The sequence below is a fragment of the Cervus elaphus genome, chromosome 33 (assembly GCF_910594005.1).
Source record: "Cervus elaphus chromosome 33, mCerEla1.1, whole genome shotgun sequence".
NCBI lineage: Eukaryota > Metazoa > Chordata > Mammalia > Artiodactyla > Cervidae > Cervus > Cervus elaphus.
In genome coordinates, this window is record NC_057847.1 from 44096621 (window position 1) to 44120530 (window position 23910).

The window sequence follows — 23910 nt, forward strand, 5'->3', positions numbered from 1 at the left end:
TGAAAGGTACAACTGTCCTGAGATATAAACTGCCTTATTTTAGAAAAGTAAATGAGCAAAAAACAAAACAAAAACCTAAAAAAAGAAAAAACATTTGTTTTGACTTTTATGTGAAAAGCAGGAGAAAGGAATTTGAATATTTTTAGAGGTTGGGGCTACTTTTAAAAATTCAAAGCTAAATAACCATAAAAATAAATGCTGTTTCCATGGTAACACAAAAGAATAGCAATAAAAACAGGGAGGTAGCTCTGAGAATAAAATCCTGAGATCTGTTCTTTTTAAAAGTCAGTCAAAATTTTAAATCATGCTAGTATTAATACTGCTCGAAATATTGAATTCCATAATAAAAGATACCAGAATAGCATTTATGTGATGCTTTAATATTTTTCATAATATTTATTTGTTAGAATAACAGGAGAGGCAGTTCTTTTTATTGACCTTAACAATACCATAAAATGTCTTGTGGTTTTAACTTACCTCTGGCATTAGGCACTGAATAAATATTTTTTACTTTTAGAAGTAAAGACTGAGATAATGGAGAACACAAATGGAAATAATAAAGAGAATAATTAATAGCAGTGGAGCAAAATGTGCTATCTAGTGTATGATATGCTAGTTATTTGTTTTATAAAGTTTACTAATCTTTAGAGAAAAAAATGGAGGGAAAATTTTTATGCATTTTATAAATAAATACTGAAGCTCAAAAATATTCAGTAACTTACAAGGTATGCAATTTATCAGATCAGAATAGTGTTATAAAATGATGTTCTTGTGCTCGCTTCGGCAGCACATATACTAAAATTGGAACGCTACAGAGAAGATTAGCATGGCCCCTGCGCAAGGATGACACGCAAATTCGTGAAGCGTTCCATATTTTTAAACAAAAAAAAAAGAAAATGATGTTCTTTTATTTCAGCAGTTCAATTTCTCCATTTTTATTGGTTTAATTTTGACAGTTATATATATATATGTATATATACACACAGGAAAATGTGGGGTAAAAAGAAAAATTTCCTATTCCAGCTTAATCCTCTCTCCAGTGGTAATTTATATTCCAAATAGATATCTATATATTTCTAATAAGTTGCATAGCATTATATATGGCTATTACAGATACTATTAATACATAGAGAAAAATGTTCAAAGACATTTTCCACAAATGAGGTCATTCAAATTCAAAGTAAGTTGTACTCTGTGTTATTTTTACCTCTTTTCAGTTTTTGATGACAATACATTTAGACCTCTCAGTCATTTTGGTTGCTAAGTAGTAATCTCTACTGTGGATACACTATGATTTATTTAAACATTCTCCTCTTGGTAAATATTTGTTTCCATTATTTGTGTTATGACAAAATGGGCTTAGGTAAGCATTCTCATATTTGTAGACATGAATAAGTGTTCACATAGATGAAAAATATTAGTTTTAAAGTTTATTTTATCATTAACTAGATAATGTAGAGATATGAGAAAATGTGTAGTTATGGGTTTTTTTTTTACTTTTTATTTGTCCCCTTTGTTTATGAATCCCTGAGATTAGTATCTTTCCATAATTTTGGTTACTATGACGATAACATTTTTGGCAATGTATATATAGTAAGTGAGTAAGTAAGTAAAGTTGCTCAGTCGTGTCTGACTCTCTGCGACCCCATGGACTCTAACCCACTGTAGGCTCCTCCATCCATGGAATTTTCCAGGCAAGAGTACTGGAGTGGATTGCCATTTCCTTCTCCAGGGGATCTTTCTGACCCAGGGACTGAACCCAGGTCTCCCACATTGCAGGCAGACGCTTTACCTTCTGAGCTCATATAGTACTAGGGTATAAATCCATTATTCTGACCATGAATTCTTACATCTATTTACTTGACTAGAATTTATTAAGTGCAATAAGTGCCTCCCATATCCTAAGTACCAGGTACTGGGGATGAAGAGTGGAGCAAAATATGGGCCCTGCCAATAGGAAGTCTATAGTAGAGTGGCATAGTTTACTTCTGGACATGTGAAGACATTTAAATATTAAGTGTTTTGTGTCATTTAGACAAATTTAAGCATATAACTGGTTATCATTTTGAACAGTAACCATAGCAACAGTTAGAACTGGACATGGAACAGCAGACTGGTTCCAAATAGGAAAAGGAGTACGTCAAGGCTGTATATTGTTACCCTGCTTATTTAACTTATATGCAGAGTACATCATGAGAAACGCTGGGCTGGAGAAAGCATAAGCTGGAATCAAGATTGCCGGGAGAAATATCAATAACCTCAGATATACAGATGACACCACCCTTATGGCAGAAAGTGAAGAGGAACTAAAGAGCCTCTTGATGTAAGAGAAAGAGGAGAGTGAAAAATTTGGCTTAAAGCTCAACATTCAGAAAACTAAGGTCATGGCACCCAGTCCCATCACTTCATGGCAAATAGATGGGGAAACAGTGGAAACAGTGGCTGACTTTATTTTTTTGGGCTCCAGAATCACTGCAGATGGTGACTGCAGCCATGAAATTAAAACACTCTTAGTCCTTGGAAGGAAAGTTATCACCAACCTAGACAGCATATTAAAAAGCAGAGACATTACTTTGCCAACAAAGGTCTGTCTAGTCAAGACTGTGGTTTTTCCAGTAGTCATGTATGGATGTGACAGTTGGTCTATAAAGAAAGCTGAGCGCCAAAGAATTGATGCTTTTGAACTGTGGTGTTGGAGAAGACTCTTGAGAGTCCCTTGGACTGCAGGGGGATTCAACCAATCCTTCCTAAAGGGGATCAGTCCTGGGTGTTCATTGGAAGGACTGATGTTGAAGCTGAAACTCCAATACTTTGGCCACCTGATGTGAAGAGTTGACTCATTTGAAAAGACCCCTGATGCTGGGAAAGATTGGAGTCTGGAGGAGAAGGGGACAACAGAGGATGAAATGATTGGATTGCATCACTGAGTCAGTGGACATTTGTTTGGGTAAACTCTGAGAGCTGGTGATGGACAGGGAGGGCTGTTGTGCTGCAGTCCATGGGGTTGCAAAGAGTCAGACATGACTGAGTGACTGAACTGATGGCATCTTAATGAATCCATGAGGATAATTCACCTGAAGGGTCTTCCTCCCTCATTTTCATCTATGTTTGAATCAGAGTGATCTCATAAATAATGTTTTATTTTAGAATTCTGCATGTCATCATGGTGCAAATGATGAATAGCTTTTTTCATAAGCTGTTGAAACTCATTATGGAAGACACCTCTAAATGTCTACTCACTACTAAGGTTCTCCTCATAGTTTATTTACCAGTGTGAGTGTGAGATGATGTAGTTAGTGTATTTGTGCCATGAGGTGTCAAAATTATACATTTGTGGCCAGAGAGTCATTCATAGAGGTGTGCTGAGCCTCTAGGAAGGCATCTGCTTTGCATAATAGAAGGACAGGCATGGCTGTTTCAACTCTTCTCTATTCCCACTTTTTCCTGCTTTGAATGTAGACATGACGTTTGGAGTTTTAGCAGCCCTCTTGTGATCAGCTGATGCTAAAAGTTAACTATAAGAATGGAAAGATAGAAAGTATCTGGTTTCTTGGTGGAATTATTGAGGACCTGACCAAATTATCAACAACTGACTACTTTTAGATTTCATACTATGTGAAAAAAGTAAACCCCTGTGTATTTAGTCCTGTGATCACTTTTGCCAGTTGGGGCTGAATTCATCGTGACCTTGGTAGTAGAAACCTCTGACACTCACCATGAATCAGTATAATAAGCTGGACCATTTTTGAATGCTCTGTTGTTGTTTCCATCATCTTTCATATAGTCATTTCCGCATGCTGTAATTTAGAAAGTTTGACTCATATACTTTCTTGTTTAAACTGTGAGGTACTAATTAGGATTTTAATAATTAAGTTGTCTTTGTTTAGTTGTAGGGAGAAGCGTCGTTTTAGTGTTTTCCATTGAATTGTACAAAAGTCTGATTTGAAGTATGGTGCCAAAACTCAACAGGCCCATTTCATTCTGGCTTTTCCGCTATGGATCCTTTTTTTTTTTTTTCCTTTAAAGCTTATAGTTGAGTTACATGTTGTGTTAGTCTCAGGTATACAGCATTTACTTATATTTATTTATATTTATTAAATATAAATATATTTTTTACTTGTATATATTTTACATATAAGTAAAATATATGATTTACTTATATTTATCCTTTTCCAGATTCTTCTCCCATATAGGTTACTGCAAAATATTGAGTAGAGTACCCTGTGCTATATAGTAGGTCTCTGTTGATTGTTTTATGTATAGTAGTGTGTTTATGTTAATCCCAAACTCCTAATTTATCCCTCCACCCCACATTTTCCCTTTGGTAACTAGAAGTTTGTTATGAGTCTGTTTCTGTATTGTAAATAAGTGTATTTGTATCATTTTTTATATTCCACATATAAGCAATAGTATATGATATTGTCCTTCTAGTATATGTATATGTCCTTCTCTGACTTGCTTCATTTATGATAATCTCTAGGTTCATCCACATTGCTGGACATGACATTGTTTCATTCTCTTTTATGGCTTCATTGTATATGTGTACAACATCTTTATCCGTTCCTCTGTTGATGGACATCCTGGTTGCTTCTGTGTTTTGGCTACCGTAAATAGTGCTGCAGTGAACATTGGGGTGCATGCATCTTTTGAATAAGATTTTCTCTAGATATATGCCCAGGAGTGGGATTGCTGGATCATATAAATGGGTACAGTCACTATGGCGAACAATATGGGGGTTTCTTTAAAAACTAAAAATAGTTCTATTTTAGTTAAGAAACCCCCATATTGTTCGCCATAGTGGTTGTACCCATTTTCATTCCTACCAACAGTGTAGGAGGGTTCCCTTTTCTCCACATCTTCTCCAGCATTTAGTGATTATAGACTTTGATGATGGGTGTTCTACCAGTCGCCCAGTATGAGGTTAAACCTCATTGTAGTTCTGATTTGCAATTTCTCTCAATTTGTGACGTTGATCATCTTCCAAAACAATGTTGAATAAGAGTAGACATCCTTGTTGCTGATCTTAGGGGAAATGCTTTCAGTTTTTCACAGTTGAGAGTGATGGTAGCTCTGGGTTTGTATATATGGCCTTTATTGTGCTGAGGAAGCGTCCTTCTATGATGACTTTCTGGGGAGTTTTCATCATAAATTCATATTGATTTCTGTCAAAACCTCTTTCTGTATCTATTGAGATGGTCATTTAGTTTTTTTCTTCAGTCTGTTGCTGTGGTATATCATACTGATTGATTGGCAGATACTGAGGAATGCTTGCACCTGCTCCTGGGTTTCCTGACAGCATTGGGAGCCAGAGCACCCCCAGGGCAGCAGGGGCAGTCATTGGCCACCGCTTGTGGGTGGTCTAGTGGCAGTGGGTCACTTGTGCCCATGACTGGAGCTCACGTAGGTGGTGTCTCGTTACCTAAGAGTGTGCACAGGGAAAGAAGCTCGTATGGCGGCCCCACCCCTCTCCTCCTGTATTTCCCAAACATTGGCACCTTGCCTCTCTGGCATCCCCAAGCTTCTTCCAAGTGCATCCTTGGTTGCCACTCTGGTGGGGTGTCTCTGCACAGCCGATTCCTGTCCTCCACCTGAGTCTGACCTCTGTATCCCAAGCTTCAGCACCCAGCCCCTGTCCATAGTGACAGACAAGCATCTCAGACTGGGGAGCACAGGGCAGTCTTACTGATCTCTTTGTGCAGTTACTGTTCATCTTGTCTCACTCAGGCTGGCTGCTGCCCTCTCCTCCTGGCTCCACAGCTTCCTCTCCATCCCAGCTGATCCTCCTACTGTAGAAGGGACTTTCCTGGGTGCAGAAGCTTTCCTCCTTCATAGCTTCCTCCCTGGGGTGCTAAATGGGCTTCCCATTTAAATTCTATTTTTCCTTTATTCTTTTGTCCTATAGAGTTATGGGAGGGGTTCTTGCCCTTTCAGAAGTCTGAGGTCTTTTGCCAGCATTCAGTAGATATTCTGTGTGAATCGTTACACTTATGGATGTATTTCTGATGTATTTGTGGGGATAGGTGAGCAGACATCTTGATCCTGAAGATTTTTCTATGGATTCTTGATGCATTCAGCTGTAGTAATCATCATCATGTTGTGCTGAACAGAATCATGTTTGCTTCCTCAGTTCACTCTAAAATGCTCATGTGCTTTACCTTGACCCTTTTAGACAACTTATCTACCAAGGAGCAGCTGTCTCTCAACTGTGCTTTGTTATAAGTTCCCAGGAACTTCAAACTAAACCTCTGAAAGTGGCTGTGGCAGCAAGACTCACAGACAAGAAGCCTTTACATTTTCCACCTTGCACTACCACCTTTCGTTGCTTACAGAAAACACAAGTATCCTTATTATAGTCTGATAAGTCTCTGATAATTAATTGGACCATCACACACAAAACAGGTGTCCTAAAATTTTAATCAAGTATAAATTTTGTTTAAATAATACATTTTTACCTGATCCAAAGGGCATCTTTAGATAGCCAAAGCAAAGTTGTTAACAAACATGCTTATCTATGTGCTTAAAATTTTATTAAACCACCAAAAGTCATAGAAAACATGATAGACAAGAAACATTTGAAGAAGAAATTCAGGATAAGCACCATTAGGAAACCATCATAATTGTTGAGTGATTATTTTATATGATTGAGTTAACAATAAAATGCAGTCCTCATTTTTCATACATGGTAATAGGAAGTAGGTCTGAAACATCTGGCTGCCCTCATTCACTCTAGGCTAATTAAAGATGTTGCCCTACTTATTAAATTCTTCAGTGCTTTCTTACAATACTTGGAATAATAACATAGTTATTATATGTTAAAGACATAAATTAGGTCTTGATTAGTATGCCTGTCAATTTACTAAGACATTGTTATTGGCAGTGAGCCATAATCTACCTGGATAGTTTACACAATATTCCCCCCCCCAAATATGAAGCTGATAAAAAAGGGAGTTTACCTGATTTCCTCCCATACCATGACAGTTGAAAATACCCACTTTTTCATTTTCCTTGCGGCCCATGTTGTCTAAACATTGATTTGTTTCAACATTTCTTATCTAAAGGAAACACAAAAATGTAAGTCAGAAAATCTTTGGTATTTTCAAATTGCTTATTGATAGCAAAATAATATTTTTGTAAGGAAATTTCTCCAAGGAAAAGACAAAGCTTTAAATATTTATTTTTCTCTGTCTATTCTGATGTCTGTATAACATTCTAAACTCCCATTCAGGTAAACTTGAATAGCACTGGCATTGTCATTAGCATCCAGTCAAGAGGCACTCTGTTTATAGCGTAGTATCAGAGAAGAAGAAAACATGTACATATTACAAACTAGGAGTTCTTCCCCAAATCTTCTGAAAATTAGGACAGTCTCAAAATTCCACCCAAATAATCATAGTGTTTTTGTGAAGTCCTTAAGTCCTGCAGTGCCATATGCAAAGTAATAGAAACAAATTGGTCAAATATGCAAATTTATGTATTTTTTGTTGCTTCTTTACTAGATGCTCCATTCTGTACATTTATAAAGACTAATTACATTGATAATTTTTTAACTAAAACTTGCATCTTTTTGCATTCCTAATACCAGACAGTGGAAAGCAGTTGACCCTAAGAAAAACTATTACAAGGCTAAATGGTGATTTCACAGGAAAAATTTTTCAAAACCAAGATTAAATTGCCAACTGCAAACGTAAGATTCATGGTTTACACTCAGACACTGCATTAGTCCCATAATTAACATGTTATATACATTTGTGCCAAATGTAATTTTACAAAAGCCATTTATTGAGTTTAAAGATGCCCAAATTACTAAGTCAAATACAAGTGAATGTAAAAAAGAAGAAAACCTTTTCTAATAGATGGAATGTTTTAGTTTTTTTTCCTTTAGTCTCAACCCAAAGTAGTATGTTTTACACTTGTCCTCTCAGCTTCCAAAAAGTTCTTTTCTCTGACTCTTATTAGGGTACATATTTTACTCACTCATTACTTGGATATGTTTAGTTACCTATGCTTCAGGTGCCTGTTTCTCCCTCTTGGCAAATGAGTATGGTTAGAAACTTCTGTAGAGGCTGGATTAGGTTTTTACAGTTCAACTTTTTTGTATGGTACAGAACCCCATGGTCAGGTAATGGTTGCCTGAGTTGGGAAAAATGGTGTGATTTGCAGTAAAGCCCCAGTCAGCAATTGAAATTCACACTTGGTAAGGGGTTGGGCAGAGCTGAGCAGTGAGGTCAAGCCCTGTCCCAGCGATTAGAGGGAGGCAGGAGTGGAAGCAGAGAAACAAGGGGACTGTTGAGTCCTGCCAACTAGATATGGTTACTTGGCGTAAAAGGCCAGCAGTGGATGTGGGGAGGTCAAGTTTAGGATGTTTTTAAGATAGAGCCAGTAGGACTTACAGTTGAAGTGGAAATGACCCAGGAGAGGAAAACAAAGGCATCAAGAAGCATTACAAGATTTTGGTTTGAGCAGATCGGTAGATGATGTTTCCATTTACTGGGAGCAATATTCTGAGTTCTTACACGTTGATAACTGTATCTGTGGCCTTTATCCTTCAAAATCAATTTGCTGCATCAGAAATCCTTGACTCACAGTGTGTTTCCTTGATTTAAGGTGATTTAAGATGTTACTCTGTTCACTTCCAGCATAAATAGTTGCTTTTGAAAAGGTAACAATGAAAATGTTTTCTTACCTTGTTCTTACAAATATATATTTGCCTGAATGCCAAAATAAGTCCAGTAGATTGCCCAGATAGGTGGTGGTCTGTTTCAATATGTAGTTCCAAATTTATTTTCAAGGAGTAAATATTGAATAATATTGAATGATAGATAATTATTAGTGTTCATTTTTTATTACTTTGATTTTGCTATCAGGAAATTCTGTATTTTGTATCTTTTATATATCTCACATATATGTCATTTTCTATTCGATAGAAAAGAAAGACAAAACTATCTTTAAAAAATTTCCTCCTTCCCTCATTTTAAAACTCTTATGGCATTTTCTTCTGGAATTGTTGACTCCTCTGTTCTTTCAAGTTTATCCATTTCTGAAATGATTCATTCCTTAATTTCTAATTCTTTCCTCCATTTCAGGCCCTCATTTCAGAGGTTTTTTAAAAATTCATGTTGTTATTTTACTTATTTTATCATAATAAAATATCTCTTGTTTTGAAATATTAGTTGACAGTTTTCCTGTCTTATGAGTTTAAGGTTTTGATTTGGTTTCATTTTTCATAGAGATATCATTTTACTGTTTATTATCTTTATTCTTATGGTAGTGATCCTTTTCCTTTCTTTTCAGAAAAAAAAAATTCTCCTGATTTGTTAAGAGGGAGAATTTGATCAGGAAATCATTTTTCTCCCTCCCTCCCTCTTCCTTTCATTTTTTCTTTTCTTTGCTTCCTGATGGGAGTAATGACTTGTCTTCTTTAAACTAGTCTGATACCCAGACTATTCTTGTTTAACTGGAGTAGGGTACAAAGTGTCCGTCGGGTTCTGTAAAATCTTCCCAGGTGATTCTAACATGCAAAGTTTGGCCACCACCATTCTGGAGGAAGGTATGACATGTCTTGATATTTAATGGTGACAGTATGGTTACTTTTCCTTTTTTGAGTAACTTATTTTTCAGTGGTTTCCACCTGGGCTGCCCCACAGACTCACCTGGAAGGCTTTTAGAATATACTTCTACTTTGCTTCTGCTTCATAGATTCTGATTCAAATGGTCTGGAATAGGACCAGGTCTGAAGTAGGACCAGAATACAGTTAAAAGATCCCCCAGATAATTAAAATGTATAATCAGGACTGAAACTCCTTGTATCAGGAGAGCACAATGGAACTTCCTACCTGGAAGCCTGATTATTCTGTGAATCATTTTGAGAACTCTGGATGCTGGTGGAAAGTAAAGGATATTTTCATAGCAAAGCTGATTTTGCCACTACCAAGTAAAATGTTTAAGAATAAATATTTCCAGCTGTACCTGACAGGACATGTTTACACTGGAGAGCATTTCTAACTTCACAAGGATAGATCTGTTCCTGTAATTTTTTTGAGAGTTGGAAAAAAACCCTGCTTTTTTTGAGAATTCCTGGTTCTGCTTAGCTCTCCACTTTTTTTTTTTTTCTCTTCCAATTTTTTATTAGTGTAGAGTTGATTTACAATGTTGAGGTTCAGGTATACAGCAAAATAATTCAGAATTTTTCAGATTCTTTTCCTATATACGCTATTACAGAGCATTGACTGTGTAGGTCCTTGTTGATTATCTATTTTATATATAGCAGTGTATATGTTTGAGCAAACTCATAATTTATGCCCCCCACTTTTCCACTTTGGTAACCATAAGTTTGTTTTCAAAGCCTGAGATACTGTTTCTGTTTTGTAAGTAAGTTTATTTATATAACTTAGATTCCACATGTAAGTGATATCATATAATATTTATCTTTGTCTGACAGTATGAAAATCTTTTTCTGTTTATGGATGAGTAATATTCCACTGGGGGTGTGTGTGTGTGTATAAATATATCACATGTTTTTATTCTGTGGGAGAACCTCTGCGATATAATTATTTTCCAGTTTGTGTTGTCACCCATCAAGTCAGTATGGGATTTGATTGTTTCGTGAATGCACTCCTCCTGCTGCCTCGTTGTGGCTTTGTCTTTGGATGTAGAATCTGTTTTGGTACATCCCAGTCTTTTTGTCAATGATTGTTTAGCACTTAGTTGTGATTTTGGTGTATTTGTGAGAGGAGGTCAGTTCAAGTCTTTTCCTCTGCCATTTTGTCTCCACCTCGCCCCTTGACCCGATCCCTCCTATTTCTCCTGTTTCTATCAGGACTTTGTTTCCTTTGTTGTTGTTGTACCTGCCTACTTAAGTTGGGCTTCATTCCTTGAATTTTCTCCTGAGAAAGAGCTTCAGCTATTGAGCTATGAAAGTTCACAGGTTGTAGAATTCTTTGACCCTTCAGACATTTAAAGAGGAGACTTTTCACTGACTTGCAAACTGGATTTTATGAAAACACTTTTCCCAGTTTCAACTACTATTGTTAAGTTAGCATTGAAACAATTTCTCATGAGTATCTGTTGGTAACTGAGGTGTTATTGTGGTCTCATTTCCATCAGACACCCCATTTCTTCCCTTTTTTCCTACTGTAATGATTGTATTATCATATGGTCATGAAGTTTACAAGTCATATTTTAGGATTGGTGAGAATACCTTGTCGTCTAATTTTACTGTTAAATTTGTCCATCAGTTTTTGTTTTTGCTAACCTGGATGCTCTCTCTGCTTCAGTCGAGGAATTCAAAAAGATTGAAACTATGTCACTGCTGCTGCTGTTTTTTCAGAATTACAGAATAGATTCATTTGGGGGAGTGCATGGAAAGGAGTTTGTTCTATTCATGACATGTTCTAACCTTCCTAAAAAATGGTTTGACAGTTTCTAGACATGTAATATTAATTGTCCCTTAGAATGTAGCAGGTACTAAGAGGTTATAGTATAGGAACTCAAGTAAAATCTGGTGATGCTAACTGGACATGAGTTCTGGGAGACTGGAAACAGATAGGAGTCAGTGGCTTTGGTAAGCTGTCAGAATGAGACAGGGAAGACAACCACCACAATAAAATTGAATAATTGAAGTTGTATGTGCCATGAACTGTTCCAAGGACTTATGTGTAATAACTAATTTAAAACCAACCTATTACCCTAATTTTATATATGAAAACATAGAGGCTAAGTAGTCTGCTCAAATAAGTAATTGGAAGTTACAGTGAGGTTGGAAATTGCCTAGTCCTGACATCTAGACAGGTAGGCATTATTTTGCAGAAAGGAGGTAAAAAGAGCAAGGGAGGATTAAGTTCTAGTTGAATAAAGGTGAAGGTAAATGACAGGTCATCCAGACAGTGGCAAAGACACGTGGACCATGGAAGTGGCCTAGGATCAGATCTGAGAACCAGGTCAAAAAGTCTAGAAGTAAAGTGGTTTCCATGCTGAGTGCCAGAATGTTGGGTCCAGGTCATGAAAATTATTTCTGGCTATTGTTAAGATGACACTGGATACAAATATGATAGAGGATGAAGCGTCAGGAAACAGGGTTCTCAATATCCACTTTCAAAAATTGAGAAGAACATACCATCTGGATCGAGACAATGTCTGAGAGGTTTTTGCAGTAGTCCTATGTTATCTACATTTTTTTTTTTAAGATATGAACACCTAGAAGGCAGCATGGTGTGCATCAGGGTATACTCATGTAAATGAGTCTAACATTGGAAATCTGTAATATTTTCCTCAAACATAAAAACGGTTACTAATGTCTTCTGACAGTCCTCAATGATCTAATTTTAATGTATAATAGAAGATACTGGCATACAGGAAAAAATACATGTATATATTTCCAAAGAATGCTGTTTAAACAGAAAAATGAAATATCAGGAAATATCCTGAGCTTGTCACCGGTATTACAACACCAATTGCTTGATCATGCCATTCATTAATCGTAAGAAAAATCTAGGCAGACAAACATGTAGGAACTTCATCCACAGAAACTCCTTACAGAATCCAACCTGAATCAACATAAGTAGACCATATGGGTATATCTGCATTCTGGGAAAGTCTTGTGACTCATCCCTTATGTTATTTTATAGCTTTGAGTATGTGGTGTAGGACCAATATAGTTTTAACTTTGTTGTCTACTTTGACATTTCTTTGTTTACACAGCATCTTTTATTGCCTGAGAACAGTCTTTAATGACATAAACTTGAGAGTATTTTTCCCACTTGTGTCTTGATATTAGAAATCAAGTCTTTTTCTAAAAGTTTCTACTCATCGGCAGGATCATGGGTAATGTTACCACTTACATGGTTTATTCACTAGCTTTTGCTCCCTCTGCTGGATTGTAACAGCAAGCAACAGTGGGAACTCCAATTTGAAAAGAGGCATAAACTCTCATCCCCACCACCTTTGAATTTCAAAACTAATATGTAAAATTCATTCTAAAATTAGACTAAACTTAGCTTTTTTTTTGGCTTTAATTATCCAACACATGCTTATCCTTCAACTGTATATTATGTTACTAATTATCATTATTTTAAATATGTCAACCTCATTTGGTTTCTCTTTACTTTGTAAAGAAGGAAATACATTTGCAGTGAATTCAAGTTTAATGTTAATATTTCCATATTATAATTGCTGTAGTGAATATGCATTTCTCTGTACCAAATTGTGAATAAATCAGAAGGATGATTTTATATAGATTTACAAAATCTATATAATTAACAAATCCAAGCTGACTTCTCTTATGTAAACCTGGGTTTCCAATGACCTGACTGTGAGATTTAAAAACACTGAGTATGTGATATCTTAACCTCCTTCAACAAAACAGTAAATACAGAATACTGGACAATTTCACATATTTTGGTGGATAACAAAATCAATCCTAGGAGAATTCATAAATGCTCTAACTGGAATATAGTTTGTTGTAGTTGTTTATGCCGATACATATTTAAGTGATAAAATCAGAATTGGTTCTAATGTATTTATCAGTATATCAGTATTGTAAAGCCAAAAAGAAAAAGACTTTCCAGTAGTAAACTCATTTATTTCTTCGATGGGTGAGTTACCCAGCTCAACATTCTTTAGGTTTAACATGTGATGGAGAGTAATATATTTTGGCTGTGTACTAGTTACACTGGGATAAAAATCAGTTACTGGGTCCCAAAGAGTTTTGCGAATATGATCATAGGCAGAGAGAATGCCCCATTTGTGCATGTTTTAAAATATGAGGCTTTTTTTTTTTTTTACTGGTTATTAAAAGATCAAGAAGATGGTGAATTTATAAATAGATCTGATTACCAACAGACATGTAACCTCTCAGGGTTTTAGCCTCTGGATTTGGCAGTAACTGATTTTATCCTTAATCCCTGCAGCCTAGCAGCTTCAACAGATGTCTATTTTTAGTTACTGAAATTTGTTCTTTAACAGTGTTTAAGGAATACAGTGTCAATGTGTGCAAGGATCTTAACTAGATGATAAGGTTAAAGAATACAAGAGAAAAAGGAAGTGCTAAGGGGTCATGTAGGCAGTAAAAAATTCAGACACTACTGTCAAAATGTCTTCCAAGCAGCATGCAAATGCAGATATTAAGCCCTAAGAGTTAAGTCAATTGGCTCCAGAGTTCCTCTTCTCTTCCGTCTTGCCTTCTGTATTCTTGTGTCCCACATAGCTCACAAAACATTTTTTTCCCAAGATGCTGGCCTGTCCAAGGCCAAAAATTTAGGGTAAAGCATTACTACTTTAGAAAGCCAATTTTCAATCTTATAGTTGAATTAGCTTCTATATTTACAAGATCAGGAGCTGACATGCTAAATATACATAAGCTAGTGTTAGTCAAGAGAGAATTTAATGCTGCAAGAAGCTCTTCTTCCTTATTCCATTATGATCTGCTTACTAAGTCTAAAAGGCATATGCTTCATTAAGCTACTTAAAGGTTTTAGTTCAAAGCAATTCAGCTTTTAACTTCCCATTGGAAATTGCATGTAATTCATGGGCTGGGTGAAGTAATATTTCAATTACCAGCATAAAATTCAAATATAAGAAATCACAACAGTTGTCTGATATCAATACTGATGATTATTTTGGTGACAATATACAGTGATAGAAACTGAATATCATGTTTACCTCTATCTTCTAATATAACTAGGAAAGTTATAAAGAGAAATTGACGTGAAGGTATTTATATGCACCAGTGCACTGCAATATTAAATATGTGGGCTTTGAAAAACATTGAAACTTAAAGAACTTGTAAATTGTTATATCCTAACAATTTCATTTGAAATTGAGTACATATGAATTACTTCAAAGAAATAACTTTGTGCCCTAGATAAGTAGCTTTGGACACCTGGTTCCACTTTGAGACTCTCTGAGAGACAGTGCCTTCATATATAATGACAGATAGTAAGAAAGAAAAAGATTAAATGACTGTCGTCCATTATAGTCCATTAATAGTTTATCTCAAATTCACTATCAAAGTGTCTATGACTATGTCTGTGACTACTATACATGTCTATGCAAAATTGAATTGGAAAACAGTGGTTGGTGAATTTGTCCTTGTTTTCAAGGAAACTCTTGCAGGACTGCATCTCTTGAAGGGTAGTTTTAAAATGGAAAACTGTAGTACATTACTATACCAGAAAGTTCAAAATCAGATATATCTCATAGATTTTTTAATTTATTGAGTTTTTAAAATACCTCATAGGACAGTTTTAATTCAACTGAATTTCTTACCTGTTTGATTATCTCTTGCTTTTTCCCTCACTCCCATTTCAGTAGAATGGCTCAAGAGTAAAGTTCTTTCATTATTGACTTTACATCCTTGGCATATAACACAGGTTACAGCTATTAAATAAAGCTCTTATTTAATAAAAGTATTTTGAATTAATAACATTTAGTGATATCCATTTTCTCCTTCTAGTTAGAAGGAAAAGTGGACATTATTGTTAGACTAAAATATAGTTGAATCCTGACTTCAGTATTTAGCTAGTTCTATGACCATTAGGTCAATCATGTGAATTTTCTGCATATAGGTTTCCATATTTAATTGGGGATAATAACAAAACCTGCCAAGAAATTGTGATTTTTTTTTTAAAAAAAAATTCAATTTTTAAGCATCTAGCATAATGTTTGACATAGTAAGAAAACAGTAGTAGCTATTATAATTAAAATAACTGTAACTACTGGTGTTATAGATGCTCTGTATCCTCAATCATCACTGTAACCTGTAGGATTACCTTCCTTCTACTGCTAGGTACCATAGACAGACCTAGCGCTACTTGAGTCCTAAACTGGGAGGTCAGGATTTAAACCCTCCTCTGCTTGATTCCAAAGTCTGGGATTCTTTCAGTACACCATGCTCCCTCTCCTGGATATGTTTCAAAAACCCTAAAGGTATATTTCTATCTTCAAAAGTTTTTCAAATTACTTCTACAAATTAAAATATAGCCACCTGACCCATTAAAGAAGGCAGCTACTTTAAAATCAGTAGATGTTGTATAAAGGAATTTTCTCACACTTCATTTTTTCAGAAAGTTAATTAGATTTCTCAATGTGTAGTGCAGGAGAGTATGAAACTGAATTTTTAAAATGGAAGTGACATCTAGGTTCTGTTTCAGAACCTGTTTCAGTCCTGAGTCTTTCTCAGGAGTCATCTTGATGGCCTTAGACAATTTCCAAAAACTCCTGTTAACTCATATCTGTCTTGTTAACAGGTCTTGGTCATATGTTCTTTTAGAAAAAGTGATCAGCATTTACTCACTACCTGGGTCCACTGACTGCCATGGGAGGAATACCCTGCTACAAGAATAGAAAAACGCCCTCTTCTAAAGGTACAGATTCACAATTGGCCCAACAAACTTTTCCATAAAAGAAATGCGTGTTAGATACTTTATTGGAGATCTTTAGTAGAACTAGATTATAATAACTAGCATGCACATAGAGCTCTAGTTTAAAAAATGCTGTTCTATGTATTAAATATAAATAAATCCTGTGACATTAGAGCTAACATGGGAATACTGCATATTTAAAAACAATAGCAATGACACTCCCATCCCAATGAAAACAAATAATTTTTTAAAAAAGCCAGAGGCATAGGACTAAAGTTACACCTAGAAAGTGGTAACATTCAGTGTTATTACACATGAACCTTTGCACTACAGAATTCAGATTAATGTTAAATAGATATAAACTGAAAAATTCCATAGAGAGATATTTACCTGGCTGATGAGTGATTGGAGATTTGACAGTGTATGGATAATGCACAAAGAAACAGTCTTTAAAAACAATGCAGCTGGAGATGAATTGTATGCTTTTATTTTCTAGTGATGTTTATAGGAATGTTAATAGAGTGGATAAATTCATAGTATCTTGGCAAGTGAACCAAAAAATATTAGACTGAATTTTCAGATATTCCACTGTTATGACCTATAAAAGTGGCAGATTCAAATAATATTTTCCAAATGCATTATTATTGCTATTAAAATGTTTTAAAAATAACAAGTACTAAATTAGTTTTCTCAAATGTAATTCCTATTAAGTGGGAAATTACTAATATGAAGCATATAATTCATAAAGGGATAACTTATTTTGAGCAATTAATATGTATTATGACCATATGTTTGTACAGTTACAATGAAGCCAACTTTTTAATCTCTAAAGATATTTTACAACTATGGTACCCAAAGCAATCTATAGATTCAAGCAATTGCTATGAACTTACCAATGGTAATTTTTAACAGAGCAAATAATTTTATAATTTGTATAGAAACACAAAAGACCCTGAATAGCTGAAGCAATCTTGAGAAAGCAAAAATGAAGCTGGATGAATCAAACTGCCTGATTTCAGACTAGAGTATAAAGCTACAGTCATTGAGACAGTATGGTATTGGTACAAAAACAGAAATATAGACCAATGGAACAAGATAGAAATCCCTGAGACAAACCCACACACCTGTGGTCCCTTAATCGACAACAAAGGAGGCAGGAATATACAATGGATAAAACTGAATAAGTGGTGCTGGGAAAACTGGACAGCTAAGTGTTAAAAAAAAAGAACACTCCCTATCAAGATACACAAAAATAAACTCCACTTTCTAGAGTAATGAAAATTAAAACAACCAAATGGGGTCTAAATAAACTTAAAAGCTTTTGCACAGCAAAGGAAACCATAAACAAAATGAAAAGACAACCCAGAGAATGGGAGAAAATGTTTACAAATGAAGTGACTGAAAAGGAATTAATCTCTAAAATACACAGTTTATGCAGTTCAATATCCAAAAACCAAACAACACAATCAGAAAATGGGCAGAAGATGTAAATGTACATTTCTCTAAAGAAGACACACAAATGGCCAAAAAGCACATGAAAAGATGCTCAACATGACCAATTATTGGAGAAATGCAAATCAAATGTATAATGAGACACATCTTACACTGGTCAGAATGGTCATCCTAAGAAAAATCTACAAACAATAAATGCTGGAGAAAAGGGAACCCTCCTACACTGTTGGTGGGAATATAAATTAGTGCAGCCACTATGGACAACAGTATGGAGATTCCCTAAGAAAAACTACAGCTAGAGCTTCCATATTATCCAGCAACCCCACTCCTGGGCATATATCTAGAGAAAACTCTTGATTTAAAAAGATGCATGCACCCCAGTGTTTAATGAAGCAATACTTAGAGTAGCCAGGACATGGAAGCAACTTAAATGTTCATCAACAGAGTAATGGATAAAGAAGATGTGGTACATATGTATGATGAAATATGACTCAGCCATAAAAAGAATGAAATAATTCCATCTGCAGCAACATGGATGGGCCTAGAAATTGTACTGAGTGAGGTAAGAACAAAAAATAAATAGTGCTTTGATGTGGAATCTGAAAAAGTACACATGAACTTATTTACCAAACAAATATATTTGATATACAAACAAACTTATGGTTACCAGAGTGGTGGGGAGGGGAGCATAAATTGGCACATTGGGATTGATATATACACAATATAAAATAGATAACTAATAAGGACCTACTGTATATAGCACAGGGAACTCTACTCAATGCTCTGTAGTAGCCTATTATGGGAAAAGAATCTAAGGAATAGAGATATGTATATATATAAATGAATCACTTTGTAGTACATCTGACACTAACAACATTTTAAATTTTTACTGGAGTATAGCTGATTTATAAAGTCACAGAGGAAGAGAAAATAAAAACAAAAATGCATTGTTTTCTTCTGAATATAATAAAGTTAGGGCAGGTTTGTCCTCTGAATTGTACATGATTATTAGAAAAAGTAGATTTCCGGATGAGTGAGAGTGAAAACTTTCTAAGTGACAATATTTATTAAAAAATAAAGATAATATTTTGAAAAAGTATGAAACAGATCAGGGGTTCTCCATGTGTCCACAAAGTCATTATGATTTTGATAAAACAGTATCATGATAATATCTTTCACCCTCACTTCTCATGAATGTATAGGGACTCTTCACTTGGTTACATGGTGTGCTATATTATAATAGACTGAATATCAAAGCAGATACAAGAATCCAGCTAACTCTTTTTGGCCAGTTTTTGATGCAATTTATAAAAAATGTAGATTAAGCTAATCTTCTTACTATTTTATTTTGCTTTATAAAGTTTACTTTTCAAAAAATGTTACTATATTAGTGTGTAAGGGATTATTACATATTATCTTTACTAAATAAAGTTTCCAGTTTGTTTTCCCACAGTAAGTATTAACACTTATAGCCTACATAAAGAAAAATTCAAAATTTGCTGTAAACCTCAAAGACTCTAAATTCCATATGATTAAAAAGTTTTAGAGCTATTTATAAAGAAATAAAAAAATACTATTTATTCTACCTTAAACTGTGTTTTTATTTTTTATAAATCCCAGTGATATAGACCTTTGTGGTCCTTGTAATTTTATGAGAAGTCTTTTAAAATAGATCTGTTTAAAAACCTTTAAAGCATTGTATTCATAACATAAAAAATATTGAGCTCCTTAGAAATTGCTCCTTTTCCAAAATATATTTATAACTTAACCAAAATAAATAATTCATACCTCTCCAAGTGAGTAATAACGTCTTGGGATCTGGGAGTCCGGATAGATGTTTTCAAGGTACCAAGAAAAGGGCTTACACTTCAGATTTTCTCTTAGTGTTTTTCTGACTGACACATCTCCGTAATCCACTTTGACAACACCTGGAATTTTTCAGAGAAACATTGAAATCTGTTTATGCTATTTTCATTTTAGCACTGTTTCACTCTATTTGCTTTGCTATCAGTTTTTTCTCTATAATTAAAATTTCATCAAATTGAATTGCATGTGCAGCTGCTACTACACTGATTTCTTGCTAACATCCAATTAGTACATTAAATGGATATAAAAAGTTTTTCCATTGGTTATGACTTAAAATGCAAATATTTATCACCAAGTACTTGTACTTCTTAAATTGAATAATTAATCAAGTAAGTATAAGTTAGTATTAATTTAGCATCTCATATTTGAAAGCTTAATTGAGCTGTGTGATGATGTGGCTTCTTTTTAATGAAAGTTTCAGTGGCTTCACTATTTTTATTCCTCATATTTTTCCTTTAGTGTCATTAATTCACTACTTGTGCATTTCGTGAGAATATACATAAATATGACCCTCACAATGGATGACACATTTGTGTTCTGTTTTCCTTCTTGAATTTTTATTTTATCTAGGTTTAGGACCTAACTTTTCTTTACTAATTTTTCCCTGTTTTATAAGTTAGTGTAAACCACTTCAAATCCTTAAGTTAGTAAATAAATAAGCATAAAGAAACCACAAGCAAATGAAATATACTCACATGTGTATTATTAAAATTGCTTAACTGTACTTCATTTAATAGCAGGATATATGAATTTAAAATGAATTTTCCATTGAGAATCTTAATAGAATGATTTTTAGTTGAGAAATAAAAATAACACCACTAATTTTATATAAAAGATAGTGACATGAATTGCTCATTACTAATATTGAAGTGGCTAAAGAACTGTTATAAGACGACAATTAATTCTTAGATTTTGAAAAGATCTCTAAGAGCAGTAAGCAACCACACTTTGGCACAGGAAAAAAATGGCCCAGTGTTTATATGCTATCTCAACCAAGCAGCAAAGTCTATTAGTCATGTGTAATAAAAGAACAATTGTTTAGACAGTCTAAATGTCTGTAACTAATACCATTATTTAGGTTACTATTTTCAAATGAGGCTGCACTCTTGAGGCCCACCTGCCAGTCCTTCCCACTCCTCACCACCCGTTTGGTTTTTTTCAGAATTTTGTGTTTTCCCAAAATGCATAAGCAGTCAAACCTTTTCCTTCTACAACAAAATACTGATTTTTCTAGCTAGTATTTGGATGAAAATAAAAAGATACTTGGGCTTTGTAGACAAATACTTCCTTTCAAAATAATTGTATCCAGAACCTACAATCTGGATGTAGCCTTCAAAAGTTCAATAACATTTACAAAATAGATTACTAAAAGAATTTGTTTAGTGGTACACAAATAGGTGGCTTTGAAAAAGGATTTAATTCAGCAGTTTTGCATCTTAAATTTGACATTCCAAAAAGGTCCTCTTGATTTTCCACATGGACCCATCTTCAAGATTCTCTATTTCAGTAACTAGCACAAGTGTCCACCCATTTTCTCAAGACAAAAACATAGGAGTATTTCTTTTATCTCACACACACATTCAATTCATTAACAATCCACAATATGGATCTTTCTACATACAGAGGGGTTACATCCTGAGAAATCCATCATAAGTTAAAAAAATGCATTCAATAGACCTAACCTACCAAACGTTGCATCTGAGCCAAGCCTACATCAGATGTGCTCAGAACGCTTGCATTAGCCTACAATTATTAGCCTACACTTGGGAAAAATCATCTAATGTTAATCCAATTTAAAAAAAAATTATTGAATATCTCACATACTTTATTGAATATTATACTGAAAGTGAAAAACAGGGTGACCGAATGGATAGAGAATGGTTTTAAGTGTATCGGTTGTTTTCACCCTCCTGATCACATGGCTGACTGGGTGCTGGGGCAGCCCAGCTTCTCGAGAGAGTATTACGCTGTATGTTGCTAGCCTGGAAAAATACCACATTCTAAAGTTTCACGAGTACAGTTTTTACTGAATACACATTGCTTTCACACCACAATAAAGTTGAAAACTTTAGTCAAATCATCATGAGTCAAGGACTGTCCATAGATTCTGAGCTCCTCTATCATCCCCTTTACCATGCTGGTCTGTCTCTCTCTCATCTCTTGCCTAAGACTAAGCATGCCTAAGCATGCCATCACCTCCTAACTAGTCTCCCTGACATCTTACATTTCTCCATTTATCCTTTATTTACTATTGCCTGCTCCCTAGACAGTATATTTGAAATATAAAATCATGTGTTCCCTTGCTCCAAAGCTTCCAACAATTTTCCATTGTGATAGAAATAATTGACAATGATCTTAATCATTGCCTGAGTTTCTTTATGAAATGACCCTTGGTTATCTCTCTGACTTAATCACCTGTATTCGCTTCATTGTAGCAAAACTGGCTTTCCCACTCTTTCTTGCTTTCTTTCTCTTTCTCCAAATCTCTAATCAAAATTTACTTCCTCATGCTCACCCTGACTTTCCTCTCTAAACTGATTACTCTTCCCATCATCTTGGTAATGCTCTATCCCTCCATTCTTCTTTATTCTCCAGTATACTTGTTAGTACTTGATATCCTATCACAGGTTAATTCTCTTTGCCTCCCCAGTAAGAACTTTGGACAAATAGCTTAATCTCTTGATTCCTAAGGTATCTTGTGTGTGGTATATGATAATTACTGAATACATATTACATTTTGTAATGGATACCTACTGCTTTTGACTGCCTGGCATCCATTTTGCATGTTGGTAAGAGCATTCAAGTTTTCTTTGGGCAATTGTCACTTCCTCGCTTCAACTTTGTGTGACTTGCTGACCTCATCCCCCCCCTTCCTGTCTTTCCAGCTCCAACTAGCATCACAGAATAAAGGCATACCACTAGTGAATCTTGTTAAAAATTCACATTCTGATTCAGGTGGTCTATACTGAGGCCTGAGAGTCTACTTACTTAACAAGCTCCCAGGGGATGCTGCTGTTCCTTAGGCCAAACTCTGAGTAACCCCCAAGACAATCAAAGCAGCCCATTCGTCATTGTTACTTACAACCTACCATAATGATTGGCTTAGGACTGGGCATGTGATAAAAGTATAAATAAATAAAATTATACTCTGACAACTTTCTAGGACTATTAGAAAGTAGAATTTCCCTTTTCTTTGGAATTGCTAGCTGTAAAGATCACTAAAGCCTGGAGCTTCTCAGGCTAACATATAGAGAATGCCTTCTAAGGGAGTGAAGCAAATACAGGAATAAGATAAACAAATGGAAAGAGAAACAGGCAAAGATAGCATAAGCCAAGCCAACATTTAAATCAGCAGATATTTATCATATTCCAGCCTTTATACAGAGCATGTTTTCAGACATAAGTAAACAGTAATACATTAGAAGGTGATACATGCTATGACAAAAATAGGGTGAGGGAAGAAGTTTGCAATAGAAGGAATCTTAAAGCATTAGGATTTTTTTTTCAAAAGCAGCTTACAGGAGTTACAAGTTTTTTAGGTAAATCTTTCAGTGGAACTTGAACAAGTGCTAGAGAAGCTCTGACATTTAGAGTTTCATGATGAATTACAATAAAAAAGTACTTTAACTCTACATTTGCAGGTTTGATTAATAGGTAAATGATAACATTTATGGGCACTTTATTTAATAACTGTTATTTATTCATGTTAAAGTCTATGTTATTGTAGTATTAATCTAGATAATCTAGATATGTAGAAGAATTGTGTTTTAATTCTTCAAATAGAAGATCATCATAATCTCAAGTAAGTTCCTCCCAAGCAGATACCTAATAAGCCTAACAGTTTAGATTACCTATAGTCAAGGTACCTGATGAGAGAATACCTGCTTTTAGACTAAAGCTCTTGAGTTTTGTGCATAAAAATACATATTGTAGCATAGCTTAAAGTGGTAAAAAGAGGAAATAATTTCCTTCAATGTGGGAATTTTTAAGTAAATCAGTGGTATACCTAATTGACAAAATATGATTGCTGTATTGAAATGTCTATAAAATATGGGAAATGGAAATAAAATACAAATAATTTTTTATACTATCATTGTAACTGAGTAAATCTGTGGAACAAAAATAACCGAAAAATAAAAGCAGCGCATTCTCTTTGCTACTAAAAGAAGAGAAAGAAAAAAAAAACTTTAAAAATCTATTTTATCCTTATCCAAAAATTAAAACTGTGAAGCTAATC

General features: G+C 34.7%; 1 protein-coding gene and 1 non-coding gene across 4 annotated transcripts in view; one reads left to right on the top strand and one right to left on the bottom strand.

The window, feature by feature from the left end:
* GALNT13 (polypeptide N-acetylgalactosaminyltransferase 13) overlaps positions 1 to 23910 on the bottom strand; it is a 602015-nt gene that overhangs the window by 36309 nt on the left and 541796 nt on the right. For all 3 annotated transcript variants that reach the window (XM_043894707.1, XM_043894705.1, XM_043894704.1), the window contains exons 10-11: positions 19596 to 19735; positions 6954 to 7052 (exon numbers count right to left, since the gene is read on the bottom strand). In XM_043894707.1, coding sequence (XP_043750642.1) covers positions 6954 to 7052; positions 19596 to 19735 — 239 coding nt within the window. The remainder of the gene's footprint in view (positions 1 to 6953; positions 7053 to 19595; positions 19736 to 23910) is intronic.
* LOC122688823 lies at positions 772 to 878 on the top strand. The gene has a single exon (XR_006339570.1). It is a non-coding gene; the product is annotated as a U6 spliceosomal RNA (small nuclear RNA).